Source organism: Helicoverpa armigera, chromosome 23 (assembly GCF_030705265.1).
Source record: "Helicoverpa armigera isolate CAAS_96S chromosome 23, ASM3070526v1, whole genome shotgun sequence".
NCBI classification, from domain to species: domain Eukaryota; kingdom Metazoa; phylum Arthropoda; class Insecta; order Lepidoptera; family Noctuidae; genus Helicoverpa; species Helicoverpa armigera.
The window spans coordinates 3,916,390-3,940,900 of record NC_087142.1 but is presented as its reverse complement, the minus strand read 5'-3'; the positions used below and the strand labels follow the sequence as shown (position 1 = coordinate 3,940,900).

The window sequence follows — 24,511 nt, the reverse complement described above, 5'->3', positions numbered from 1 at the left end:
AAAGGTGTATTTCTAGGGTAAAGTGTTAAATACATTCAAATTATATTTAGTCATCTGAACCGTTTTAATCATATCGGACGGATATATAAAAAGGAAAATATAGACATATAACGACGACATATACTTATGTACATAGATAAAAGATAGACTGCATAACCTTTCTTTACAAAAAATAATATACCTGCTTGTAGAATTTTTCTTCTTAGTTTTAATATAATGTTTAACAGGTATTCGTTTTTGGTTATTGTAACCGCTTGATACAATATGTAAAATATCACTAAAAAGTTCTTCTATATACCAGGCAACACACTACACAGATTAAAAAAACCGGCCAAATGCGAGTCGGACTCGTGCACGGAGGGTTCCGTACCATTATTTAAAATCGCGTTTGTTGTATGGGAGCCCCCCAAAATATTTACTTTATTCTAGTTTTCAGTACGTATTTGTTGTTATAGCGGCTACAGAAATACATCATCTGTGAAAATTTCAAGTCCCTAACAATCACTTTTCATGAGATACAGCCTGGTGACAGACGGAAGGACGGCGGACAGAGGAGCGAAAACAATAGGATCCCGTTTTACCATTTGGGTACGAAACCCTAAAAAAGAATAGTCAATGTGACAATAGCATTCTTTTGTTTTCGTAATGGCATGCAAACCTGCGCTTGCGTGACGCGCAGGTACGCCCCATACTTACAATAATATATAGGCCATGACAGAGGACCAGTCATAACTTATGTAGTTCAGCCATGCATCTTGTCCATTAATTGCAGGAAATGTTTAACCTTTTATATTTCAATTCTAACCAGGTATGAATCCACTGTCTAAAACCGTGTCTAAGTATGGTGAAATTGAAAGTATGAATTAGGTACTCATACTTCATCCATTCAATTTAGCCATATAGATTTATTGCCCTATACTTTTTGGGTTGCCCGGGTAACTGGGTTGAGGAGGTCATACAGGCAGTCGCTCCTTGTAAAACACTGGTACCTACTCGGCTACATCCGGTTAGACTGGCTGGAAGCCGGCTAGATACTATCACAAATAATTTTCTCAAAATGATTTTTACACCTTACACATTTAGTTATGTAGAAACAAATAAACTCTTTTGCAAAAAAAGCGGGCACCTATGCGAAATCTTAGTTTTAAGGACTTTACGAGTATTTCAAAGGGTTTTAATGATTGTAGTATGTTTCTAGCATCAAAAGAGTTAGCCGAGCATGCGTGAGAGTGTATTCTAAATTTGAATTTTGTACAATTGCTAAGAAATTGGTTAAACCTTGTTTTGGACTAATTGCTGGCAGAAAGTTCGTCGGTGTTTCGAAAAGTTTTTGAAGTGATTTTCAGAAAAATGATAATGCAGTTTTAATTAATGATTAATGCACTTTTTTGTTAGATCAAAACATTTTTGAAAAACTATGCGTATTTGATAAAAATTTCACCTGTTCTAAATGGGCTATACTGATGGTTGATGGCAATGTTAAGAGTTTCGGTATTATAGTGTAAAGCGTTCTATTGTTTAGATATTGTACCCACGTGTTTTAAAATATCGCTTTTTCATAAATAAACACTATTTAGAAGAGTATCAGTACCTTTGGCTGCGACAAAACCAATTTAAAGTAAGCAGTGCCGATCACAACTCGTCTCCTTTCAGACTTTGACATTTTTTAAAGTCTTGAAATTCTACAAAATACAGAAAATAGCGCGTAGGCTGTGAGCACGAGGTCTTAAGGTCTCGTAATCACTGATTTTTAAACAACCTCGTCTCTTGGGAAACTCCGTAGAACTCTGAAGATCTATGAGTCTGAGCGTTCAAATAGCGTGTTTTCATCCCACGGACATTTGATTAAATTAACTTGCCTACAATGAGATTTTCTGGAATCTACAGCACTTTCCTGCTTAAATCATAACAATAATGGGCTATCTACTCATTTCTTAAGAACCATACGTTTGGCCAATAATTTTGAATTCTTGACTCCCTTTCAGCTAAATCGTCGTTTAGAAACCCGATACCTATGGAGTTATCGAGAGCTTCAACGCGGCAATAATTTGACTTTTTAGATAGCTTTAAGCCTCCTCATAATTTTTCATGTGGTTAATTTTAACATTTATCACAAAATTTGATATTTTTAAATGTCAAAGTTCGATAGGAGACGAGATGTGATCGGCACTGCTTACTTTAAATTGATTTTGGCGCAGCCAAAGGTACTGATACTCTTCTAAATAGTGTTTATTTATGAAAAAGCGATATTTTAAAACACGTGGGTACAATATCTAAACAATAGAACGCTTTACACTATAATACCGAAACTCTTAACATTGCCATCTACCATCAGTATAGCCCATTTAGAGCAGGTGAAATTTTTATCAAATACGCATAGTTTTTCAAAAATGTTTTGATCTAACAAAAAAGTGCATTAATCATTAATTAAAACTGCATTATCATTTTTCTGAAAATCACTTCAAAAACTTTTCGAAACACCGACGAACTTTCTGCCAGCAATTAGTCCAAAACAAGGTTTAACCAATTTCTTAGCAATTGTACAAAATTCAAATTTTGAATACACTCTCACGCATGCTTGGCTAACTCTTTTGATGCTAGAAACATACTACAATCATTAAAACCCTTTGAAATACACGTAAAGTCGTTAAAACCAAGATTTCGCATAGGTGCCCGTTTTTTTTGCAAAAGAGTGTATAATAAGAAAAGGTCTCTTCACCATCCAATTTATAATTAGAATTTATCGCACTGCATAAAAATAAATTAAAAATGCTAAAAACAAGAATCTTCACCAACAAAAGGCTCAAGAGACAAAGCGTCACGTGCAGAAATACTTACATAAGCGTTTACTTCTGTTACATTAAGCTTACCCACACACTGGAGACTAAACAGTCGGCCTACAGTCGGCTGACAGCTGGCCCGATAGTTGGGAAAAATATTTTTTTGATATAGTAATTCAATCAAAGGTTTTAGTCTGCCTGATACCGGTCATAACCCTGGTCGTTGATATATGCTTACTAATATTCGTCTGAATACTGATTTATGAGCCCAAACAAACTGGGCAGCGGGATTGTCCGAAAGAGTTGCCACGGCCCTGGTATGTAAAGAGCTTAAGAAGCAACATGATGGGTTTTAGTCATTAAGAGTCTGACACTCCCTTACGCTGCTAACCCACAGCGGGAGGAGTCCATTGATGATATCCCATAAAAAGCTCAAACAAAGTGTCGGCCGACTAAAAGTTTGTAGTGTGCGGATCTTATGCATCTTTTCACACAAGTGCCTCGGCTAAGGACAGAGCCGTCCTATCTGAAGGACAACGGGAATAAGGTCAGTTTATTCGACCTCTGCGCCCTCTAACCCCACATTTTGCATTATGAAACTCGTTTGTAGTAATCGAGTTTTCTTTATCCTCTATTATTTTTGATTAAACTGACGATTTATCTTTTACTTCTATTAAATATATTTGTGGCTGTTGTCAAGAACAAAATTGTTCCGTAATAAATGGTCAACCTTTGAATCGACCGTAATATTGTAATCATTAATATTAAATTGACGACAAACAAATCCTTAGAGGATTCCATCTTCAATGAAACACGACAAAAACATTTATATAAAAGCCGTTTATCGATAACAGAAGTTTATTAAATAATAATTTATCATCAAAGAATTCTGAGAAGTGAAGGATTAAAGGTAATAATTTATTGGGTTTTGTATAATTTTTAATTTCCTAGCGGCTATCTTGTTCAGGGTGATTTTCCGTTCGACTTAGCTGAGTAATTGCCATCCGTCGTTTTTGTAGACGGTACATTAAACTAATGTGACGGATATAGTTGTCCTTTAGATAGTACTTAATTTAGGAAATGAGGATTCCGAATTACTTGTCTTTGTTTTCTATTTATTTTGACAGTTGGTGTCTTCTGTCTGGTATTATATCCGAATAATATCCTACTTCTATTATATTCTATGAAAGATGTTTGATGATAAATATAGCTGACCTTATAATATGAGTGTTAGTTAAACGTGTAGTGCATTTATTTATCTTTCAACATATTATTTATATTTTTAAATATTAGATTATATAAAAAAAAAACATTTAAAAATATAAAAAATAGATGGCCACCGATATCGGGCACAGGGTCCAAGGTACCGGTGGTTAGGGTCCCAGAGACAGAAACCTCCTCACAATACGCGCCGTAACAAGGAGTACTGCCTTCTGAATCAGTCCCTCGATCCAGCCGCCCAACGAGAGCCTCCTGAGGTGTTGGTCGAGGCTCTTGGCTGTTAGACCATTGGCCGTGATGACAATCGGCACAATAACAGCCGTGTCGACATCCCACATGGCGACAACCTCGTACCCTAAGTCAAGATACTTTATTTGTTTCTCTTTCTCATTAGTAATTAGTTAAGCGTTATTGTTAATAATAGAATTTCTACTCTTTGTTAATTATCAACATTTAGGTGGCGGGTGATTAGTACTACGGTGGTATATTTTATTTGTTGTTAAACATCAGAGCTTCCTACTATATCTATGATCATATCATATAGTGTTAAGTACCAATCTAGGCTCTTCTGAAAGAAATACAAAACTGCAAAACCAACACAGTCGCAAAGATTTCATGTCTAATTGACGTTAAATATCTGGAACTTCGAACAGTAACAGCTTAACTTAATAAGAGTGGAAACTGAGTGTTCTGAAAGGCTTCATATCGGCAAAATGTAACGCAATTTCTGAATAAATAATAATATAATATCTATTAGTACTCAGTCACAGTGAAAGCTGTGCGTTGCGAAATATCGCGAACAGTTTTATGAACCTTGCTTGTGTGTAACAGCTGAGCGGTTCTATCACACAATACTTTGGCACTAGCGATCGTAGTCACCCTTTATGTCTAGAACGCCATTTTTACCAGTAAATTAGAGGTTATCTTCTGAAAGTTTCTATTGATAAATTAAAAGCACGGTTATCCAAATTGTCAATCTCTATCAAGCTATTTCGATATTATTGTTATTTGTTACAGCCTTTATATCGTCCCACTGCTGGGCACAGGCCTCCTCTCACACGGAGAAGGATCGAGCATTAATCACCACGCTTGCTCAATGCGGGTTGGTGATGTCAGACTAGGTACATAGTCCAGGTTTCCTCAAGATGTTTTCCTTTACCTTTTTTTTTATCAGCCATTGGTGTCCAAGATTACTTAGAAAGTACATACAAACAAATAAATATGATCATGTATCAGAATTTCGCACTAAACTCAAGTGGCTTCCTATGCGACTTCGTCGGAATGCTCATATTCTTTCTTTACTGTACTGTATTCTCTTCCACCCTACGACCCCTTCTTATCTTAAAGATCGTTTCGAGTTTGTATGTGGCACGCATTCGCGGTCTCTAAGGTCATCAGAGAACTTAAAACTGAAGATGCCGGTGCATTCCACGACTTTTTATGACAAGTCATTTGTTGTCCAAGCAACTCGTTTGTGGAATGCACTGCCTGTATCTATCAGGCGCGCACAGTCTCTTGCTGTTTTCAAGAGTATGGTGAAGAGCTATTATATGAAACTTTAACACTCTCTCTACTTTCTTTATATTTATATATTATTTTTTTTTTTCTCCCATCCAACTTTCCTTATATATGTGTATGTATTGTTTATTTGCTTATACTTGTATATATACCTTTTTAATCATTATTTGTACGCCTACTACCCGTAATATATCTATTTAAAATCGACTCCATCCAAAGGTTGTCTGTAAGAGATTGCTTTTGAGCGATAAGACCGCCTATTGTACTTACACGTATTTTTTTTTTTGTAATGTCCTTTTCTGTTTATTTTGGTGTACAATAAAGAATATTCTATTCTATTCTATTCTACAAACTTAGAAAAGTTGCATTGGTACTTGCCTGACCTGGAATCGAACCCACACCCTCATACTCGAGACTACTCGAGAGGTTGGTTCTTTACCCATTAGGCCACGCGATAATTTAAAGCTTCGAATCGCTCAGCGCATTTGCATCACTGCAGCCTTACTGCCATATGATATGATTTCAATACAGACTCACTTGAGATAATATTCCAAACTGATGCAATTTATAAGCGAGCAGCGATCACCGGACCGTGAATGTATTGTCGGAGTCTGACTGATAATTGAGTGCATCGAGCCTTTGATTCCATCGCCAATATGTTGATGAATTTAATTTAAAATGGACTTTTTTGAGAATATTGTAATCTTATTGTCCAACATTGGCGAAAATAATTAAATAGCTATCTACCTATATATATTTCTACTGGCACTTTCAATAATATATTATGTATCAAATAAAACAATTGGATAGGAAATTCAATAATTGTGCTTTATTTTATTTTAATGTGGTTTCTTGATTTTTTTTTCATTTTACCCTTCAATTTTTTGTTCAATGCGAATTATTTATAGTTTTTCATCGCTCAGCACACTTGAGATAATATTCCAAACTGATGCAATTTATAAGTGAAAAGCGATCACCGGATCGTGAATGTATTGTCGGAGTCTGGCTGATAATTGAGTGCATCGAGCCTCTGATTCCATCGCCAATATGTTGATGAATTCAATTTAATATGGACTTTTTTGAGAATATTGTAATCTTATTGTCCATCAAAATGATTATAATAACTATACCTATATTTATTTCTACTACTACTTTCCATATTAAGCATAAATGTAAAACATTTGGATAGTCATTATCATTTAAAAATTGTGCAACGTTAATGTAGTTACTTTTTTTTTTTTCATTTTACTCTTAAATAGGATTTTTGTTCAACGCGAATTATTTATAGTTTTTCATCGCTCAGCACACTTAAGATAATATTCCAAACTGATGCAATTTATAAGCGAGCAGCGATCACCGGACCGTGAATGTATTGTCGGAGTCTGGCTGATAATTGAGTGCATCGAGTGTCTGATTCCATCGCCAATATGTTGATGAATTCAATATGGACTTTTGTGAGAATATTACAGATGGCTTCATTTTGTACTGTTATCTTATTGTCTTGTATTGGCAATCATTGTAACGGATACTGTTGGGTGATTTGGTAATATTTTAGAGCCCGAAATATAATGCTGCTTACTCAGTTAATAATCGTGTGAAACATTAAAATATTATAGTAACAAAAATAGAAAGTTGTAAGAATAAAAGAGGCCTTGTCCCAAATATAATTGCAATTGGCACAAGATCACACCACATGAAATATGTATAATAAAATGAACTACATAAAATAAAACACATGCACCTGTTGTTTTAACAAATAATAAGAGAAAAAAAAACAAATATATCTTCATAAAAAATATATCAATATCTTTACAAACACGCTTACAAAGGGCAATCGTCCCCTATGAAGCTACCACACAACTACAAGCCTTAAATCTGGCTATTCACGCCAAAAACAGATCGATACAGGGATTAGCCGAGTTCACCGCGGCTTATGCACTGCGATACTGATTTGCATCACAAATGTGTCAGTGTGTGGGTGTACAACTGCGGGCGTGTGTGTGATTGATAGACGTGCGCTTTCATTTGTTTTGAGCAATGTTGCTGATGGTTTGATCATGAAGCGGTTTTAACCGACTTAAAGGATGGATCGCGGATTGTTTTATTGCTCGTTAAAGGATACATTTTTGGCTGAGCAACAGCTATACTTTTTCAGAAAGTCCCAGATTCCAAATAACGCAATCAAACTATGACAATTGGAGCCTACATTTTGTTAGACAAGATGTTTCTGTCTATTGCTTTAAAAAAGTGTCGCTTTACCTTGAAGACATCTTGAAATAGACACTAGACGGATAGAGATTTCTGTCATAAATTAAAAAAGTGCGATACCCAGAGGCATTTTTCAAAAACGAATTCTGCTAATAGAACCTACCATAAACAATCACGTAAGGCAAGATTTACTATATCGGCTAAACGAAAAAAACATTCAACTAAACACCGTCCGTCGGTGTGCCAAAGTTAGGATAAAAAAAACTAAGAAAACCCGAAGAAGAAAACCTTATTCAGAGGGTCATACAGGATTCACTACACAATCAAAAAAGCAATTTTAATATTACACCCACTTATAAACTCCATATCAATTCAATTAATGTTGTAGAGGAAAACAAAAATTTAATGTCAAGTAAAACGATACATAGAACGTGGACGCGACTATTTATAATTAACTAATACTCAGAAACGAGAATTTTCCAGGAAAAACAAAGCTTCTTACATATTATATTAGCATTAAACACAAGAAATTCGTAATAAACGTGCCATCTTTAAAGCACGTAAGTACCTTAGATCATAAAAGTAAATCTTTGCTACAAGACCAAGTCGAGGAAAACTTAAACTTAGCCCCTACTTTATACTTCAGCCTTTAAGCACACTAAGTACAGACGATTACTTATTTTACTTAAATAGTTCTTTGAGAAGCGAACCGGTCTTGTTCGGAAGGCGTTTACAACTTTAAGTGGATTATAAAAGCGTTGAAAACGTCGGCCTCAACATTTTGATTAATAGAATTTTCCTGCTAAATTAATCAAGAAAACAATGTCGCCTTCGCCGCTTTCATTATTACGAGTTTGCGATGCGATATTGAAATTTGATGATAACGAGTTCTATTTAATTTTGAACTATGTTATATGAAAGAGCTTATGACTAATTAAAAGCCGCGCGGGGTATCGTGACTTGTCAAAGCAGAGCAGTATTAATTCCGTAGCAAAAAGATACATAGGTACATGATTTCTACATAGGCTCTATGTATTTTATTGTTTTGTGTTGGTATATACTTTTTACCGCACTTACATACTTTACTGTGTTTGCGCAAATGATAGTGCGGTAAAATATGTCCCGCGCAGCTGGCTGATCTCCTTATACGAGAACAAACGCTCGCTGTAAAGTCATCATCATATACTTTAAGATTCATATTTCCATACTTTATCAGTATTTCTTAAGCTTCTATTATACTACAAAATGACAACCCTAAACCGTAGATACTATCATTAATCTATCATGAACGTCTGTGACGGGTGACGCGAAATCTGGCAAATTAATAAACCTTCACAAATGTAATGTGGCAGCAATAAGTCTGGGTTTACGAGCCCCCACAAATGCTGTTGGCGAGTTAAGTTTAAATTAATTTGGATGAACGACATCAACGTACAGTCAACTTCAGGTCAGTGGTAACAGTTTTATAGGAAAATCGTACTTATTGCTATTGAGTTAAGGTGCATGACAGTTACCACTGATATGCAGTCTACTGTACTCGTGGAACTAGGCGGATCTCATACTGTTGTGTACCACGCTACTGTAAGGGGACATTTTTAAACGATGTCTTGGTAGTCAAAATCTTTTCTTTCGCGTAGGTAAACTTCAGCTTGGTTGTCTAACCTATGAAAATCTGTCATACTAGAAATAAGTCTTTTGGAAAGGAAGGCCTTTTGAAAAGGAGTACGCTCTTTTCTTGAAATGTCACACGCAGATAGCGAGGCTCTCAAGATTTACCTAAGTGTGGATAGAGCAATGGTATATTGTTAGTTGTTATATTCTTGCACGATGTAATGAAATTGAATGGTTCCAAAGATTGAAATTACTAGAATTAGTGTTTAAATTATAGTATAAAAGAACTTTCTCTGTCAAAGATTCCAGGAGCTTTTCAAGCTCTTGCTTGATAGCTCCATAAGTAACTGTCGATTTTACTCAAAAACGGAAAACCTCTATATTTCTTAGTTCTACTAAGTGCGGAACTTCACTCATGACTTGAAGGATTTTTTAACAAAATTCATTGAGTACATTTATACCTACAGATAACAGCATTTAGGTACCAGTACAACCCAAAAAATATCACATACCTACCTAATATTGATGAACATTCAAAATGATGGATCGCCGACGTTTATAACAAAAATGTTATTTTGTTCAATGTTCCATGAGTTTGGCTATAACTCATGGGGCCCATATGCTTGTGGCTTGCTGAAGGTCTCGCGGGTCGATAGATTTGCGAGGAAAAACTGGCCTTGCCGCGGTCTCTCCATGGATGGGAGACCGATTTTTGATTATCATACCATAACACTAGCTTTGCCTAGTTTTCTTTGACAAAAAAAGACCCCTTTTGCTGTGAGTGCAGGACTTTTACTGACTAAAACCCATCATGTGCCTTCTTAAGCCCTTTATATACCAGGGCCGCGGTAATTCATTCCAACAACCCCGCAGCCTTAGAACATATACCTGTCATTAAAAATATCTCCTGGTTAGCAAGTTTTAGATTGACTATTTCAAAAAGAGCAACTTTCTGTTCAGAGACTCTAAATTCACGTAATTCTGTTGTTATAATCTCCAAAACAAGTTAACACAAAAATTGTACTGTGACTTCTGAGTTTATGAAACAAATATTGGCTATCTGCCAGATATTACGGACAGAGTACCAACATAAAATACTAGGAGCGGTCACTGAGTGACCAATAAAAATTCTGGACGCAAATCTCTGAAGTGTCTTCGAGAAAATGCTAATACAAATGTAAATGGTATTGTCCTTGCGATCTCCTAAAGGAAATGGGGCTGCGTAATCAGCTGATTGTGATTGGACAAAACTTGTCTCAGCATTTATTTAATTTATTTAAATACAAAGCGCAAACTTAATTAAAGAAATATTACTGAGGACGCGTAAAGTTTGACTTTTACTTCATTTGATGTCGATGAGTTTGTTAAATGCTGTGTTTAAATAAAATTATTAAGGCAGGAGTGTTTATCTTGCACAGGTAGAGCGAATATAAAGTGAAGTACGTAATATAAAAAATATGTAAGAGAATTGAGGAATATAAAAGAACAGGGGCCCGATTCTCCTAATTTTACTTAAGCAACATACGATTCACATTCGACTGTGATCCAATCCCGACTCGATTACGATTGAAACGTATGTGTCATTCCGCTATTTTTTCTTTGAAATAAACGTTTTTATCGTTTTTTGTCATTCAATAATGAATCATTTTGTCTGCAAATGATTAATAAATGATGATTAAATGATAATTCTATTGCAATATGTTTGTAGAGCAAACTACCGTATAGACCAAAATCACCAAAATAGCAGACCAATTGAATGTCGTTGGAATACGATTGGTCTTATATTAGTAGCAGAATGCCCGATATGGTTAAAACTGCTATTGCGATCATATTGCGATTCGATTTCTATTCGATTTTGACATTATTAACTTAGGAGAATCGGGCCCTAGGACTTTGCACAATCGACCGTAATTTCTGTAGTTAGTACTGTAGTACGTTCAAAGTACGTGTCAAAAACATAGAACTAATAAATCAACATTAACAAAATTCTTACCGTCACCTAATTACAGTATTATAAAATAGGTTAATTATATACGAAGCTTAAATATATCCGAATTAAGCTGTGAGCACGCAACGCCACCTCTCGCGATAACGGCCGTGTCAACAATGTCACACCTTACTGAGGGTAGTTTGAATATAAAGGCTATAGGAATTCCATTATTATATTACCGTTCATGTTTTTGGATAAACTAGCTTTAAAGTTAATGCTCATACGTATATTAAAGCGATTATAGTTACCGGCACGGATATTGAGCTCTCGGCGGAAGAGTGGGGATCGCTTTGCGCACTGTACCTACACATAAGGCAATAAACCAATAAATCGCTTCTGCGCAGGTGAAGGTCAGGGCTCAATATCCGTGCCGATAACTATACCTATGTGAATTGTAAGAATCAGCTGACAGAGTGATTCGTTTTTTCCCCCAGAGCGTTTGATTTATTTACCCGTACCTAATTATATTTTTGTAGTGCTAAGGAAATTACTTAAGTCTCATATATTTCAGACTTCAAAATCTGGGATTTTCAACCTGGTGATGGGTGTCTGACTGTGATGGTGATCTATAACCAAATATTTTTTTCATTTAGGTAGCTCTCATTAGATTTACTTAACAAATCTTATAAGGCTATTTGTAAGTTTCAAACAGACTTAGTGGATAATCCTACAAAGTCTTTGATAAAATAATCCAAATAACAAGATATCAAAGGCGACATTCGATAAATAAAGTTTTTAATTTAGGAAGCATTGAAACAAATTGTAAATAACAGTCTTCGTAAAATGTTCGGTGTAACGTAAACAATTGTCGGTACATTTTTTCATTTGAGTGACATTAATTTAACCAATATAAAAGCGAGAGGCATTATAAAAGAGCGCTGTTCCTTTACATTAAGAAGTCACTTTATCATCTTTCGGTGAATAACCTCTAAATGAGACGTTTTCGAGGAAATAAAACGGTGTTAAAAATTAATTCTGATACTTAGACAGGTAATTCTGATAATATACATAGCATACTTTATTTTTTTACGTTATTTTTATTTATATACTTGTTTTTTTATAGTATTTAAACACTAGTAGTATACATATATCATCATATACCTAACCGTTTTTAAAATTATGTTAGGGTCGGCTTCCAGTTTTGAGTAGTTCTGAATGAGTACCAGTGTTTTACATCAAGCGATTGCCTAGCTGACCTCCTCAACCTTGTTACCTGGGCAATCAGATGTCTCGATAATACTGGTTGTCAGGTTTTTTGGCTACCCTACTACGGCTGATATTTAAATGACAGCTACGTGCTGGCCCAACTACGCCAAACATTGCTTAACCTTATGATCGATCGATCCGTGAGGCTCTTACTTAGGCACAAACTCCTCAGCAGTAGTATAGGAAAATATGATACCTATATAGAGCAGTATAGTTTCTTAAAGAAGCATTTCGGCTTTTGCTGTCATAAACGAAACTACGTTTGTGAATTATTGAGTCACGGTTGGCAGACTACGGAGGGACCGCGTGTAACCGCCGGAACTATTTCTTGAAAAATTGGCTATATTTTAGACAGGGATATTAAAAACTTTGGTCGCTTTATCTTCTTGCGTTAGAAATAGATTCGAATTTTCATAAAGTTCGATATACCTTTAGTAACAGTATATTTTTACGCTTTATAACTTGTCTGTTGAATGCTCCGTTATTATATTTTTTCATAATTATATTATTTTAGTTCATCGTTGGATCTCTCTTAGTGCTAACTATATAGACTTTATTAATTTTTATGTGTCCATCCTAGTAATCCATCTTAACACTTAGTATATATCCGATCCAAGTAAGTAGTTCCCACGGAACGCTTGTAGAACCGCGGGTGGAAACTAGTTGTAATATTCAATTGAATATAAAATAAGTAATACTAAACAAAATGTGTACATACAATATTCAAAAGATAAATTAGCTTTGTACAACACATAATATTTTTGTACGCTCGGATTTAGTATGTTATAAATTGTCAGCTAGAAACTTTTATTATGATTAAATATTTTGATATTTGAAACAAAATAAACTATTATGTCAGACTGTTTTATAGCTGGTTTTTAATAAAATATCCTTTGTGATATGTATTTTGGCATTATTTTCCGAATAGTTAGCAAAAGTTTTATTATGCACCATAACATGGATTAAAGTTAATGATTTGTTCACATTCTAAAATAGTAAAAATGTATTAATAAGTTATGTTTGTTATAATTTTTAGGGTTCCGTACCTCAAAAGGAAAAAACGGAACCCTTATAGGATCACTTTGTTGTCCGTCTGTCTGTCTGTCTGTCTGTCTGTCAAGACCCTTTATCTCAAGAACGCGTGGACGTATCAAGCTGAAATTCACATGAAATACTCAGGTCTATTGTCCCTTTAAGCTCTGAAAATATCAAACTTCTAAGCCAAGCCAATCAAAAGATACAGCCAATTATGTCGATATTTTCAACAAATTTTCGACACTCGCAAAGGAATCAAAACCTACAGGATACTTCCCGTAAACTCAAAGTCTTGAAATTTGGCATGAAGCATTGTCATATAATGCAAATATAGGAAAAATTGCGAAAATCTCATTTTTTTAGTTATATAATATAAAAAAAATATTTTAATAAAATGAAACTTACTACCTTATTTCTCACGAACGAATAAATGTATCAAATTGAAATTTATACCAAATACCTAGGTCTATTGTCCCTTTAGGCAGTGAAAAAATCAAACTTCTAAGTTAACGCGATTAAAACATACAGCAGTTATACCGACACCTTAGACGAATTTCCGTCACACGCTAGGGAATCAAAACCTACAAGGTACTTCCCGTGAACTCAGAATCTTGAAATTCGGCAACGAAGCAGCGTTATATAGTACAGATAAAGGAAAAATTGCGAAAATGATAAATTTGAAGTTACATAAGATATTAAAATATTATTTTTACTTACACGACATAAAATATTTTTTTAATAATTATAAACTTACTACCTACCCTTTTTTACATGAACGCGTAGAGATATTAAAGTTGAAATTCATATCAAACACTTCTTAAATATAATTGCCTCTAAACTGTGAAAATTTTTAAATCATTCAAAGATCATTGGGCACCTTAGTATGGAAACCATACCCACGGCGGATACGAACGAAATATAGCACAGTATAATGATAAAGGCTCTGATTTACTATGACATTAGTCGCATCTATGTGAACCATGGGAATTTAGAGAAAATCAGGTGTAAACATCAAATATTTTCCTCATTTCAATGGGGAATTTAAACGACCAAGTTTGACGGATTTGAGAAATCATTTCTTTGTAGTGAAAGAGTATACTCGCCGTTTATTTCCATTGTCATCAGGTCAGGATCTGATGATGGAAATCCTGAGAAATCGACGGCAACTATCAGAAATTGTAGGCATGTATAGGATTAAAACTTGATTCTCAGATGTATGTCTGGTGATACTATCAAACAGTGAAAGTTTAGAGCTTACCTGATGATGGAGACGTGAAAAAGTTGAGAGAACTCTATGTATGTTTAAAAAAATAAAAGATCCCATTAGTAGTGAATTCTCATCTCCTAAAATAAAATAAGCTCCAACACAAGGTTACGTTATAAATTGTAAAGGAGTTCCCACAACTATATCTGATCTTTGCTATCGATCCCACAATGGCAGTTAAACCTATCTATGTGGAAAGTCTTCGCCAATACGAATAAAATAAGCCCAAACACGTGGTAGTTGCAACATACCGTTCAGGAGTTCCCTCGACTCTCTGTGGTCTCCATAATCAAATCAGCTCCAAACCTTCACTGTTTACAAGTACCCTCAAAAATACACTCCCATGTCTGGTTTTGACTCGATGCGTGCCTACAATATTCAAGAGTTGTCCTCGATTTCTCAGGGTTTCCAGATCCTCATCAGATCCTGGTCATCCGAATTGGCATCTTCTTTCTTTATGAAAAGTCTTTAACAATAAAAACTAGCATTGCAACCTGTACAATCCTCTGAAACTGCTTGTCTTTTATATTTTTTAAACGATCCTGGACATTCGTCTCCATGGAGTTTTAATAAAATATTTATATTCAAAGAAACGTCATAATATTCTCCAAGATTTAAAACTACTTTGATTCATGTCCGCCACTTTTTACAAAGCGGGTGAGATATGCCCAATGACCTTTAAGACATAATTAGTTATTTTCAATCAGATTTCTGAATGATGACTATAAAATGTTGTATATAAATAACTTTAATAAAATAACTTTTACAAGGTACTAGCCTACTATTTTAGTTATATTATAAAATAAAAAATATTAATTATTTTGACTCTCACGAAATTACCATAACTATTTTCTTGTTGTTCTAAACTGAACGGTTGGCTCGAGACTCGCTTTTTATCTATACAGGATTTGTACGGAACCCTCGGTGCGCGAGTCCGACTCGCACTTGGCCGGTTTATTATTAATATAATAATTTGTGATGATTAATAAAACTGTCGAACTAAGATTTAGTCGAATTTGACTTAAAAATAAGTATTCAAATAAGAAGGTACGACTATATAATTATTTCTTTATCTATAAAAGTGCAGCTCCACTTATAAAAAAGGGCCTTCATATCCAACCAGCCTGGGAAGGACCCTAAAATTTTCAACACAACAAAAACTTTTCGAATTCCTCTGAAAGGGGTTCAACGAAATTCAACAGAAGCTTTTAACTGAACTTTGTAAATCCGAGCTAGGGGTGGAAACGGGTTGCAATAATCGACTATATAATAATAACTGTTACATCGTGAAATACGAGTATTACCAAGGAATTGGCTAGTGTTGGGCTATGTTCGTCGAGTATTCGATATCGGTTTATGGAAACGACTGAGCGTTTGTGTTGGATTTTCTATCGTATGTGGTAAAAGCTGGAGAAAATATGGACTTGATGCATATTTTATTGTATGAGTATGTATATGGTCACAATTCGGTACAGGGTATTAACGTAAAGGAATAGTTTGTAAATCCGAAATTACTGAACTGTTTCGAAAAATTCTGGCACTTTTCAAAAAGCTACAATATCCCTGAGGGACATAGGCTATATTTTATGCGTTTACGGGACATGGGTGAAACCGCGGGAAAACAGCTAGTAGGTATTTTATAGTTACCTAATCCATTGTCTTTAGGATTAGAGAAATCGATACTTTTAAGCTAGCCATTACCAATACGTGCAATCGAAGGATATTCCTTCCCATCAAATGAGTTAGAAAATTAAAGTGTTACATTTGAGTAACTCACAATATCATCTTTATTTACCTCGCCTTAAGGTCGAATTTCGTTTAACGCACACATGTCATTTACGTCGTTTCTTTGTATACGATATGTTATGGGATCGAGTGCGTTTTCCTACTGGCTGCCAGTGACTGGCTGTATTAAGTAGGTCAGTGGTACACTGTCAACCTGCTAATGGGTTCATTTCTCGTCTAATCAGTAACCATAATATATTCCTTGGGTCGCTTTTACCTATGATTTGTTTGTGTGGTTATGGGAAGTGAAAATTATTTATGATTAAGTGAAAAGCATTGTACGATTCAGTTGCGTGACCGGGGAACCTAATGAAATTATCAATAGAATAATAGCTTGGAGACTATCTCGATATTTAAAGTTCTCTGATTTTAATAGTGTTAATGTAACAAGGTAAGGTGTAAAGTAAAATTGCAAACTCATCATTTCACAAGCAATAATACTGATCATTATCGGCCTTTTTGTAGCGCTACAAAGCACAGGAGTTTTCTTATACAGAGAAAGAATGAGCGTTAATTACCACGTTTGCTCAAGGCGGGTTTGCAAGTCTAGATTTCCTTAAGACATTTTACTTAGATAACTCAGACAAACACTTTTTGCCTATAACTACATTATACTAAAATCTACCAATAGCTCCCAGAACCCACATTATCACGCTAACCAAACGCCTGGGAGTTAAAGCAATTTATTTTGCTTACACCAATCAGCGTGCGACACAAAGTCGTCAGTATAAATGATTTAATGGTGGCTCATCTATGGCGTAATCGCACCTTATGATATATCGCGCCATTGTTATTCCGCACACGGGACGACACGTATTTCTACTGAATCTTTTGGTATTGACACCCTGCTTTATGATTTTAGGTGGTATTTTCACGTAAGAAGAATTTTGAAGCTGTAAAATATATCACAAGTAGGTACTAGAAAAAAAATGAGAATTATGTATATTGGCGGTGATTTCTTAAATAGTACATCAGTATATTATACGTCAAAACATCCCTCCATTCAAAAAATAACAAATTAAGAAAAGCTCTGAAACATCTCTCTACAAACATTTGTTGACCTTTCATAAACGTTTTTTATGATGGTTCTGACCATATAACACCATAGTCTTAATGCCACATCAACTTAATAACTACGCTACCTTCTATATTGCACAATTGCACCATTGCACTTAAACAGATTACCTTTTGACAGGATTATATAGGATTAACGAGCATTTTTAGAGGATTTCTAACAATAAAACTATAAACAATTTGTTCGAAGATTAATCCTCCTTGATTGCAAACAACAAAAAACAAAAAAGAAAAGCTGTAATAAAGCAGAAATATTTTCCATTGTCGAGCACCATGTTTCACAACTTCGATATAGCCTCTAGAAAAGCCTTAATGAAGCGGACGAGGCTTCCAGTAACTACACCTTTGGGCTCTGTGTACATTTAACAACCTTTGTCGAACAAAATGTTGCCACAGCTTCAATTAAACCGGTCAAGTGCGAGTTGAATTTTGAACTTGCATTCAGTGTTCTTTGTTTAAAATTTAGAAAGACCTCCTTGTTCCATTTTGTGTTAAACAATGAAACGTGATCGTTGTATAATACGTTTGATTTTCCTTTCTGTGAAGGAGTTCCATTTATTATTGGTTGTTGCTTGGACGGACAATATAGTTAAGCAATATTGATTGAACTCTTGTCTGTAAGGTTATATATCATAGTCTGTATGGATTAGCTTGTGATGTAGGTTCGGCTACTATTACCTTGGTCAGATAATATGTGCTTTAATATTACAGAGGATTGGTAATACTGGTCGTATTTTTTCTTTTAAAACCTCTTTTTATCGTGGCCTTTAATTTATTAATCTGTTTTCTTTTAAAAACTGTTGGGACCGAAAACAAAATCAAACAACGTAAAAAGTTCCTTTAAAAATGTAAAAGTATCCGTCACTTCGAAGTGGCTATAAAACTAAGTGGTCTATCAAAACTTGAGACATGAAACGCTAGGACAACGTAAACGAACGTTTTAATTTATTTTAGCTCTACGAAAATACAACATAACCCGAACCGAGTGGATCATTTTAAGTTTCAATTTATCAAATAATTACGTCAAACTATTATTAACTACGATTTAAACGTGACAGCTGAATGGCATTATTTGCAGTCTAATTAGATTATGAGCTAGTAACAAATGATCCCGGCTCCATTATAACTGTAATTTGTATAATCTGATACGTCCCAATGTTATTAGTATTATTTTATGAAATACAAATTTTATACGCACCTTCTAAAGTCTCTACTCCAACACGCGTAGATGACAGGGTTCATGGAAGAGTTGACCCAGCCGAGCCACGTGACCACCACGTTGACGATCTCCTCGTGCGCGATACACGCCGAGCAGATGCCCGACAGCAGGTTCACCACGAAGAACGGCAACCAACACACTATGAACACACCCATCACTATACCTAACGTCTTCGCCGCCTTCTTCTCTTTGGCGAACTTCGCCAACTTACGAGATAGCGAAAAGTTTTTCGGCAAATGCTTGCCGTGCGTCACGTTGGTCAGACGTGTCGACGACCGCGACAGACCATTGTTCTGCAGCGCCGTCAGCGGCTCCTGGTCCGCCTCCTCCGGCGTGCAGGCGCCGTGACACGCGTCACTCCGCTGCCGCACTGTCCCACCCCTATGTATCCGCAACGTCAACTCTAACTCACCACTAGGTCTCATCACTTGCTTAGTGCCGATTTTAAGTGACCGCGTCTGAATAGTCGCTGCACGATATATACGATAATAAGTGAACACCATCACAAACAGAGGCAAATAAAACGATATTGTCGATGAAAATATTATGTACTCTAAGTTTTCCGTGAACGGACACTTGTAATCTGGCACTTCTTCAACACGCACGGCGCGCCACCACGCGATCGCGGGGAACGATATCGCGCCCGAGCACACCCACACCGCCGCGATTAGAAAAGCGGCCTTCCGGCCACTCATACGCATCGGATATGTAATTGGGTCCGTAATGGCCCAGTACCGGTCTAACGAGATCACGCACAGATTTAGTATGGAGGCCGTACTGAACAACACGTCTAGAGACCGCCACACATCGCACCAGTCCACTCCGAAGAACCACGTGTGCTCTAACACTTCATATAGCGCTGAGAACGGCATCACCACTAGACCGACCAGGCAGTCGGCGACCGCGAGTGACGTCACGAAATAGTTGGTAGACGTGTGCAGGTAGCGCTCACGGACCACGGCGAGGATAACCAACATGTTGCCGAAGACCGTAGTTAAAGAGAACAGTAGAAGAAAGGAGACGAGGAGTGCTCTGTCCTGGAGTAGTTTGATGTAGTCGTTCCAGGGCTCCTCGGGGTCGGACACGTTGTAGACGGAGGCGTTGTCGAAGGAGGCGTTGAAGTCGAGCGGGCGGGCCGCGTCCAGTGCGTACTCCCCGCGGTACAGGGCGTCCAGTTGGCCTCTTGCCACTAGTACATCCGGGTCCGTCGCGTTCATATTTTTCCGATAGTCAGTTGCTCACTAGCGCCATGGTGAGTGTTTATGCTTCCCTTGTTTCGCCCGCAGCCATTTCGAGATTACGTTCTTGGCAGGCATTGTATTCCAGTATTCCGATTTCTGGCACATGTTTTGTTGGCATATTTTTGTAGCTCGCAGATATGCTTAGCCACGTTCTGAAACAACAACAAAAACGAAATTAGTGCACGTCTAAGCGGAGCGCTTGCAAAAACTCGAGATTAAAAAACTAAAATGAGATTGTGCTGCGTCAAACATTACAAGTGAAAATGAAATTGGAAACGGTTAACTTTGATATTATCGCTTAAAAGTTTTGTGAACTTTTATGATATCAGAAGTTGGTTGTGTGCGAGTGTGTCATTGGCAGGGGTTGTTCGTGAGTTGTATGGCGTCATCATCGACAGGTGGCCTTGCGGGACATAAATAGCGCTCAGAGCAACCGGCGAGATCAAACGAATTGTGTGCCGTGGGCCGTGAGAGGTCCGTCCACATGAGGGCGCCTGAACCTCTCCCCCCGCGGCCCGCGCTCCTCGCCGCGCCCCTCCCGAACTTTACGTTCACTCGTAGCCCGAGCCACGCCACGTGTAATGTATGTAAATAAACAGGTGGGCTTCAGTTACGCAATTAAGACATGAGAACAGTTTTAGAACCTGAGACCGGGTCGATCGGCTTACTTCTTTTGAGGTACCCGAACATAAATAAACTTGATACACCATGTATTCTCACGGTAAGTGTTTTGCGATTCGCCTATTGAAGGTGAGTTGACTCACTGTAGATTGTTTTTGGTTGTTTCAGTTATGTACGATAATAATAATTTACGGGAAAACTAGTTAGTAGTTTGACTCTACATAAATAAAAATGTTAAAATTTTTATTTGCTCGTGAAGTTCGTATTGCTTGTATCATTTCTTTCTAATCGTTATTTAAACTATAAGGTTAACTTTAACATTAACCAAACATACATAAAAATACTCAGAACAAAAACACGGAACATTCGGTGCTACGCGAATACTACGCCGTAGCGGATTACTACGAGCACTTTACTACGGCGTAGCATCATCCGCTACCGAGTTTACATTTGCAAAAAGTTGAGTTTATAAAATGAAATCATTTTATATGAAAAATATACACTGTTATGTAGTTCTAGGAACGTGTAGGCCTATCAATAATAAACTTTGTGTATCCAACAATATATGGTGACCTTACGTGCGGAAATCCTGCTTGGATGGCTGGCTAACTATTGAACTATTGACTGGTTGGTAAATGGCCGCTACTTCTCCTCAGATTAGTTTCAAGCGACACGTGGATAGTTATAGCGCAGTAATTGCTTTGTAAACTCTGAAGTTAAAGGAATGTTGTATTCAAAATGATATGGCAAGGCGAGTAAGGCATTACAGTAGCATTGTTTTACTATAAGTAAGACATCTCATGAATCGCGGTAGTTAGACGATTGAAATTTTCACAGATGTTGTGGTATTATTGCCTCTATAACAAAAATTACTGAAAAGTCACATTGCATAAATATGTATTTTAAGGGGCTTCCTTCCATGCAGCAAATGTGGCCATTATAAAAGCTGAGCGCGAGACCGACTCGCACTTGGTCGGTTTTATGTTTGAGTTAATTTACATAATAGTTAAAATTGACTTAGATGCAAAACGATCTAAACCAGTAACTAATCCTATAAATATTTGCCTAACCAAAGACACACACTATCCAATTATTAGTTCAACACCAAACACACTCGATCAAATAATCTAAAGCCTAGACAATCGAATAGTTGACTCATATGTAATCGATACAGCATTCGTGTCGGCCTTGGTAATCATACTTAGTAATCGACACTGCTAATGACTTCGTAATCCGATTGTCAAATGCAGCTGGTGAGCCTGACCTAGCTTAATGCTAAGGGTGCGCCTACACTGTGCAAGCAGCTTGCGCATGTTGAGGCACATGCGCAGGTTACATGCATTTTAAAGACGTGTGGATCCAGCGACCAAAGTAAAATACCCACCTGCGTGCTCTGTTGCGTGCGCGCGGAGTCCTGATTCTGCTAATGTAATAATGTGACAATTGGATAACAATGTAGGTTATCGCGATAACAGTTTTAACCTTACAGGGCATTCTGCTACTAATTAAGAAAAATCGTATTCCAATGACATTTCTTTGGTTTGCCATTGGTCTGGTATTTGCTCTACAATCATATTGCAATCGTAAATCATATGCAATATGATTCGTTATTGAATCACAAAAAAAAGATTAAAAACGATATAAAAAAAAATGCGGAATACCACATACGCTTCAACCGTAATAATTGAGTCGTGTTTGGATCAGTTGGATATCAATAGTATATATGTAGCTTAAGTAAAATGAGCAGAATCAGGCCTCAGGACAGCCCTAGGACACTTGCGCATGTTAACTTGCCCCAGCTATGGCGGCATATTGGGCGGACCAAGTGTAGATTCATTCTATGACATGTCATCGACACGAAAGAAGAAGACTTGCTCCAGCTACACGCACCGTGTAGACGCACCCTAACTATATGACTAGGTCAGGTTCAAGCTGACCTTTCAGACTAACTAGATGTGATGATGATTGGTCTTGTTGGTTATAGCTCGGTCTGTGAGAGGACGGAATTTAATTGGATTATTGTATGGCGGTTTGTAATTTACGCTGGCTTAAGACTAGCTTCCGTTCATGGAATCCCGAAGCTAGATAAATGGTAGCTAGTTATGGATGGGCTATGTAACACTGAAATGACTGTTCCTTATATTGGTGCGTTAAACTAAATAAAGAAATTCCTCAGCTTTAGAATGTAGCCGTTGGTACAAATCTGATAAAAATTCGCAACGTATTTATTCAGATGTTGAATGATGTCGTAATTATAATGGGTATTTAATAACAACTTGATTGAAACTTAATGTATTATAAACCTAATTCCTACTTCATTCCCTATCACATTTACAAGATTAGCCCCCAAACCTAACGGCCAAAATTACTAGACTCCAAAAGTACCTTTACAAAATAAACGTCCCATCTGTCGTATCAAATAAAGACTTACTACATCTAAATACACGAACACAAAACGCCAGAAACGTGAACATCAAAATTCACTTTGACCAAGGACCTGAGCGTCTGGACCATTAATTCCCGAACCTCATGCACCCGACCTTAGCCGACATTAGCCGAGTGCGTCCGACGTCGCCCGACATTAGCCGAATGCGCCCGAGTGGGGTCCGATTAGAGCCGACACGCGAACTCGCTATCAATCACGGAATACACTACGCCTTGGTTTATTCGTTTCTTATTTTGTTCTTTGAAGTTAATGCGTTTTGAGAATTCGTGTTAGAAGCGTTTTATCAAATAGTTTTTCTGTTAGTCACAGTTTTTGTGGCTTGCTTTGTTCTGAGGTGGGAATATTGTTATAGGTATTTTTTTTTTGTTTTAGATAGCTTTCAGCTTAAAGACTTCTAAAGTACAATATATTTTCGTCGTGAGAGAAAATACTATCGAACAAACCTTCATTGTAAATTTTAACATAATGTCAAGTACCTTCTCTGAAGTAATTCTTAATCAAACATAAAGCAAGTTAAAGCATTCCAAATTCTAAACCACATTCACACTGAGATATAACAAGCTCACACACGCGATAAAATACACCGATCCTTGCAAAGCTCTAAAGACCTTTTTAATCCCAGTCACAAGACAGTAAAACCTCCGTACGTGAGACGGAGTAAGGAAAGAGCGGAGATGCTATAATGCAGGTAGGTCAAGCGCCCTCTTCTAGGTCAAATTCGTACGGTGGACATGACTAAAACGAGTGAACTAGGCGTTCGAGTTCTTTAAGACATCTGTCTAAGATTTTTGGTGTTACAGAAAATGATCGGGTCCAAAGAAAGCGTAAAAGGGAGAAAATAGTAACGTCACCCGCATTTTGGCGCTCTACTTTCTTAGGCAATTTTACTAACATAGATTTTTATATACTAACATGGGTAATATAATATGTATGTTAGTCTTTAAGGTATATATGTATGGGCCAATGCAGCCTAAATATAAAGGTAAGTAATTTAAGGATTTGATTTTCCGTTATAGCACCTCCGCTATTAATTTTGTTCTCCATGTTCTCCACCGGGTTTCCTTAGTTTCCGTGGTACCGTCACAATGATTAATAGTCTTACGTCTAGTGAAAGACAATGCTTAACCGATATGGAAGCTTCGAACGTCCTAATTTAAAAGTGGAGTATCCGTGCCGGTAATTAATGTTGGCTTTCTGTTCAATCTATTTATTGTTGTACAGCTATGGTCAAAATTGGAGCGTGTTTGACGAATGTCTAAAATAGACAATGGAACTAGGTGACTGAAGTTGTA

The 24,511-nt window shown here is 36.7% G+C and overlaps 1 protein-coding gene across 3 annotated transcripts in view; it reads right to left on the bottom strand.

Moving 5' to 3' along the window:
• The window catches only part of LOC110382458 (dopamine receptor 2), a 145,783-nt gene that overhangs the window by 17,167 nt on the left and 104,105 nt on the right, over positions 1–24,511 (bottom strand). For all 3 annotated transcript variants that reach the window (XM_064040884.1, XM_064040886.1, XM_064040885.1), the window contains one exon: positions 18,891–20,304. In XM_064040884.1, coding sequence (XP_063896954.1) covers positions 18,891–20,128 — 1,238 coding nt within the window. In that variant the 5' untranslated portion in view covers positions 20,129–20,304. The remainder of the gene's footprint in view (positions 1–18,890; positions 20,305–24,511) is intronic.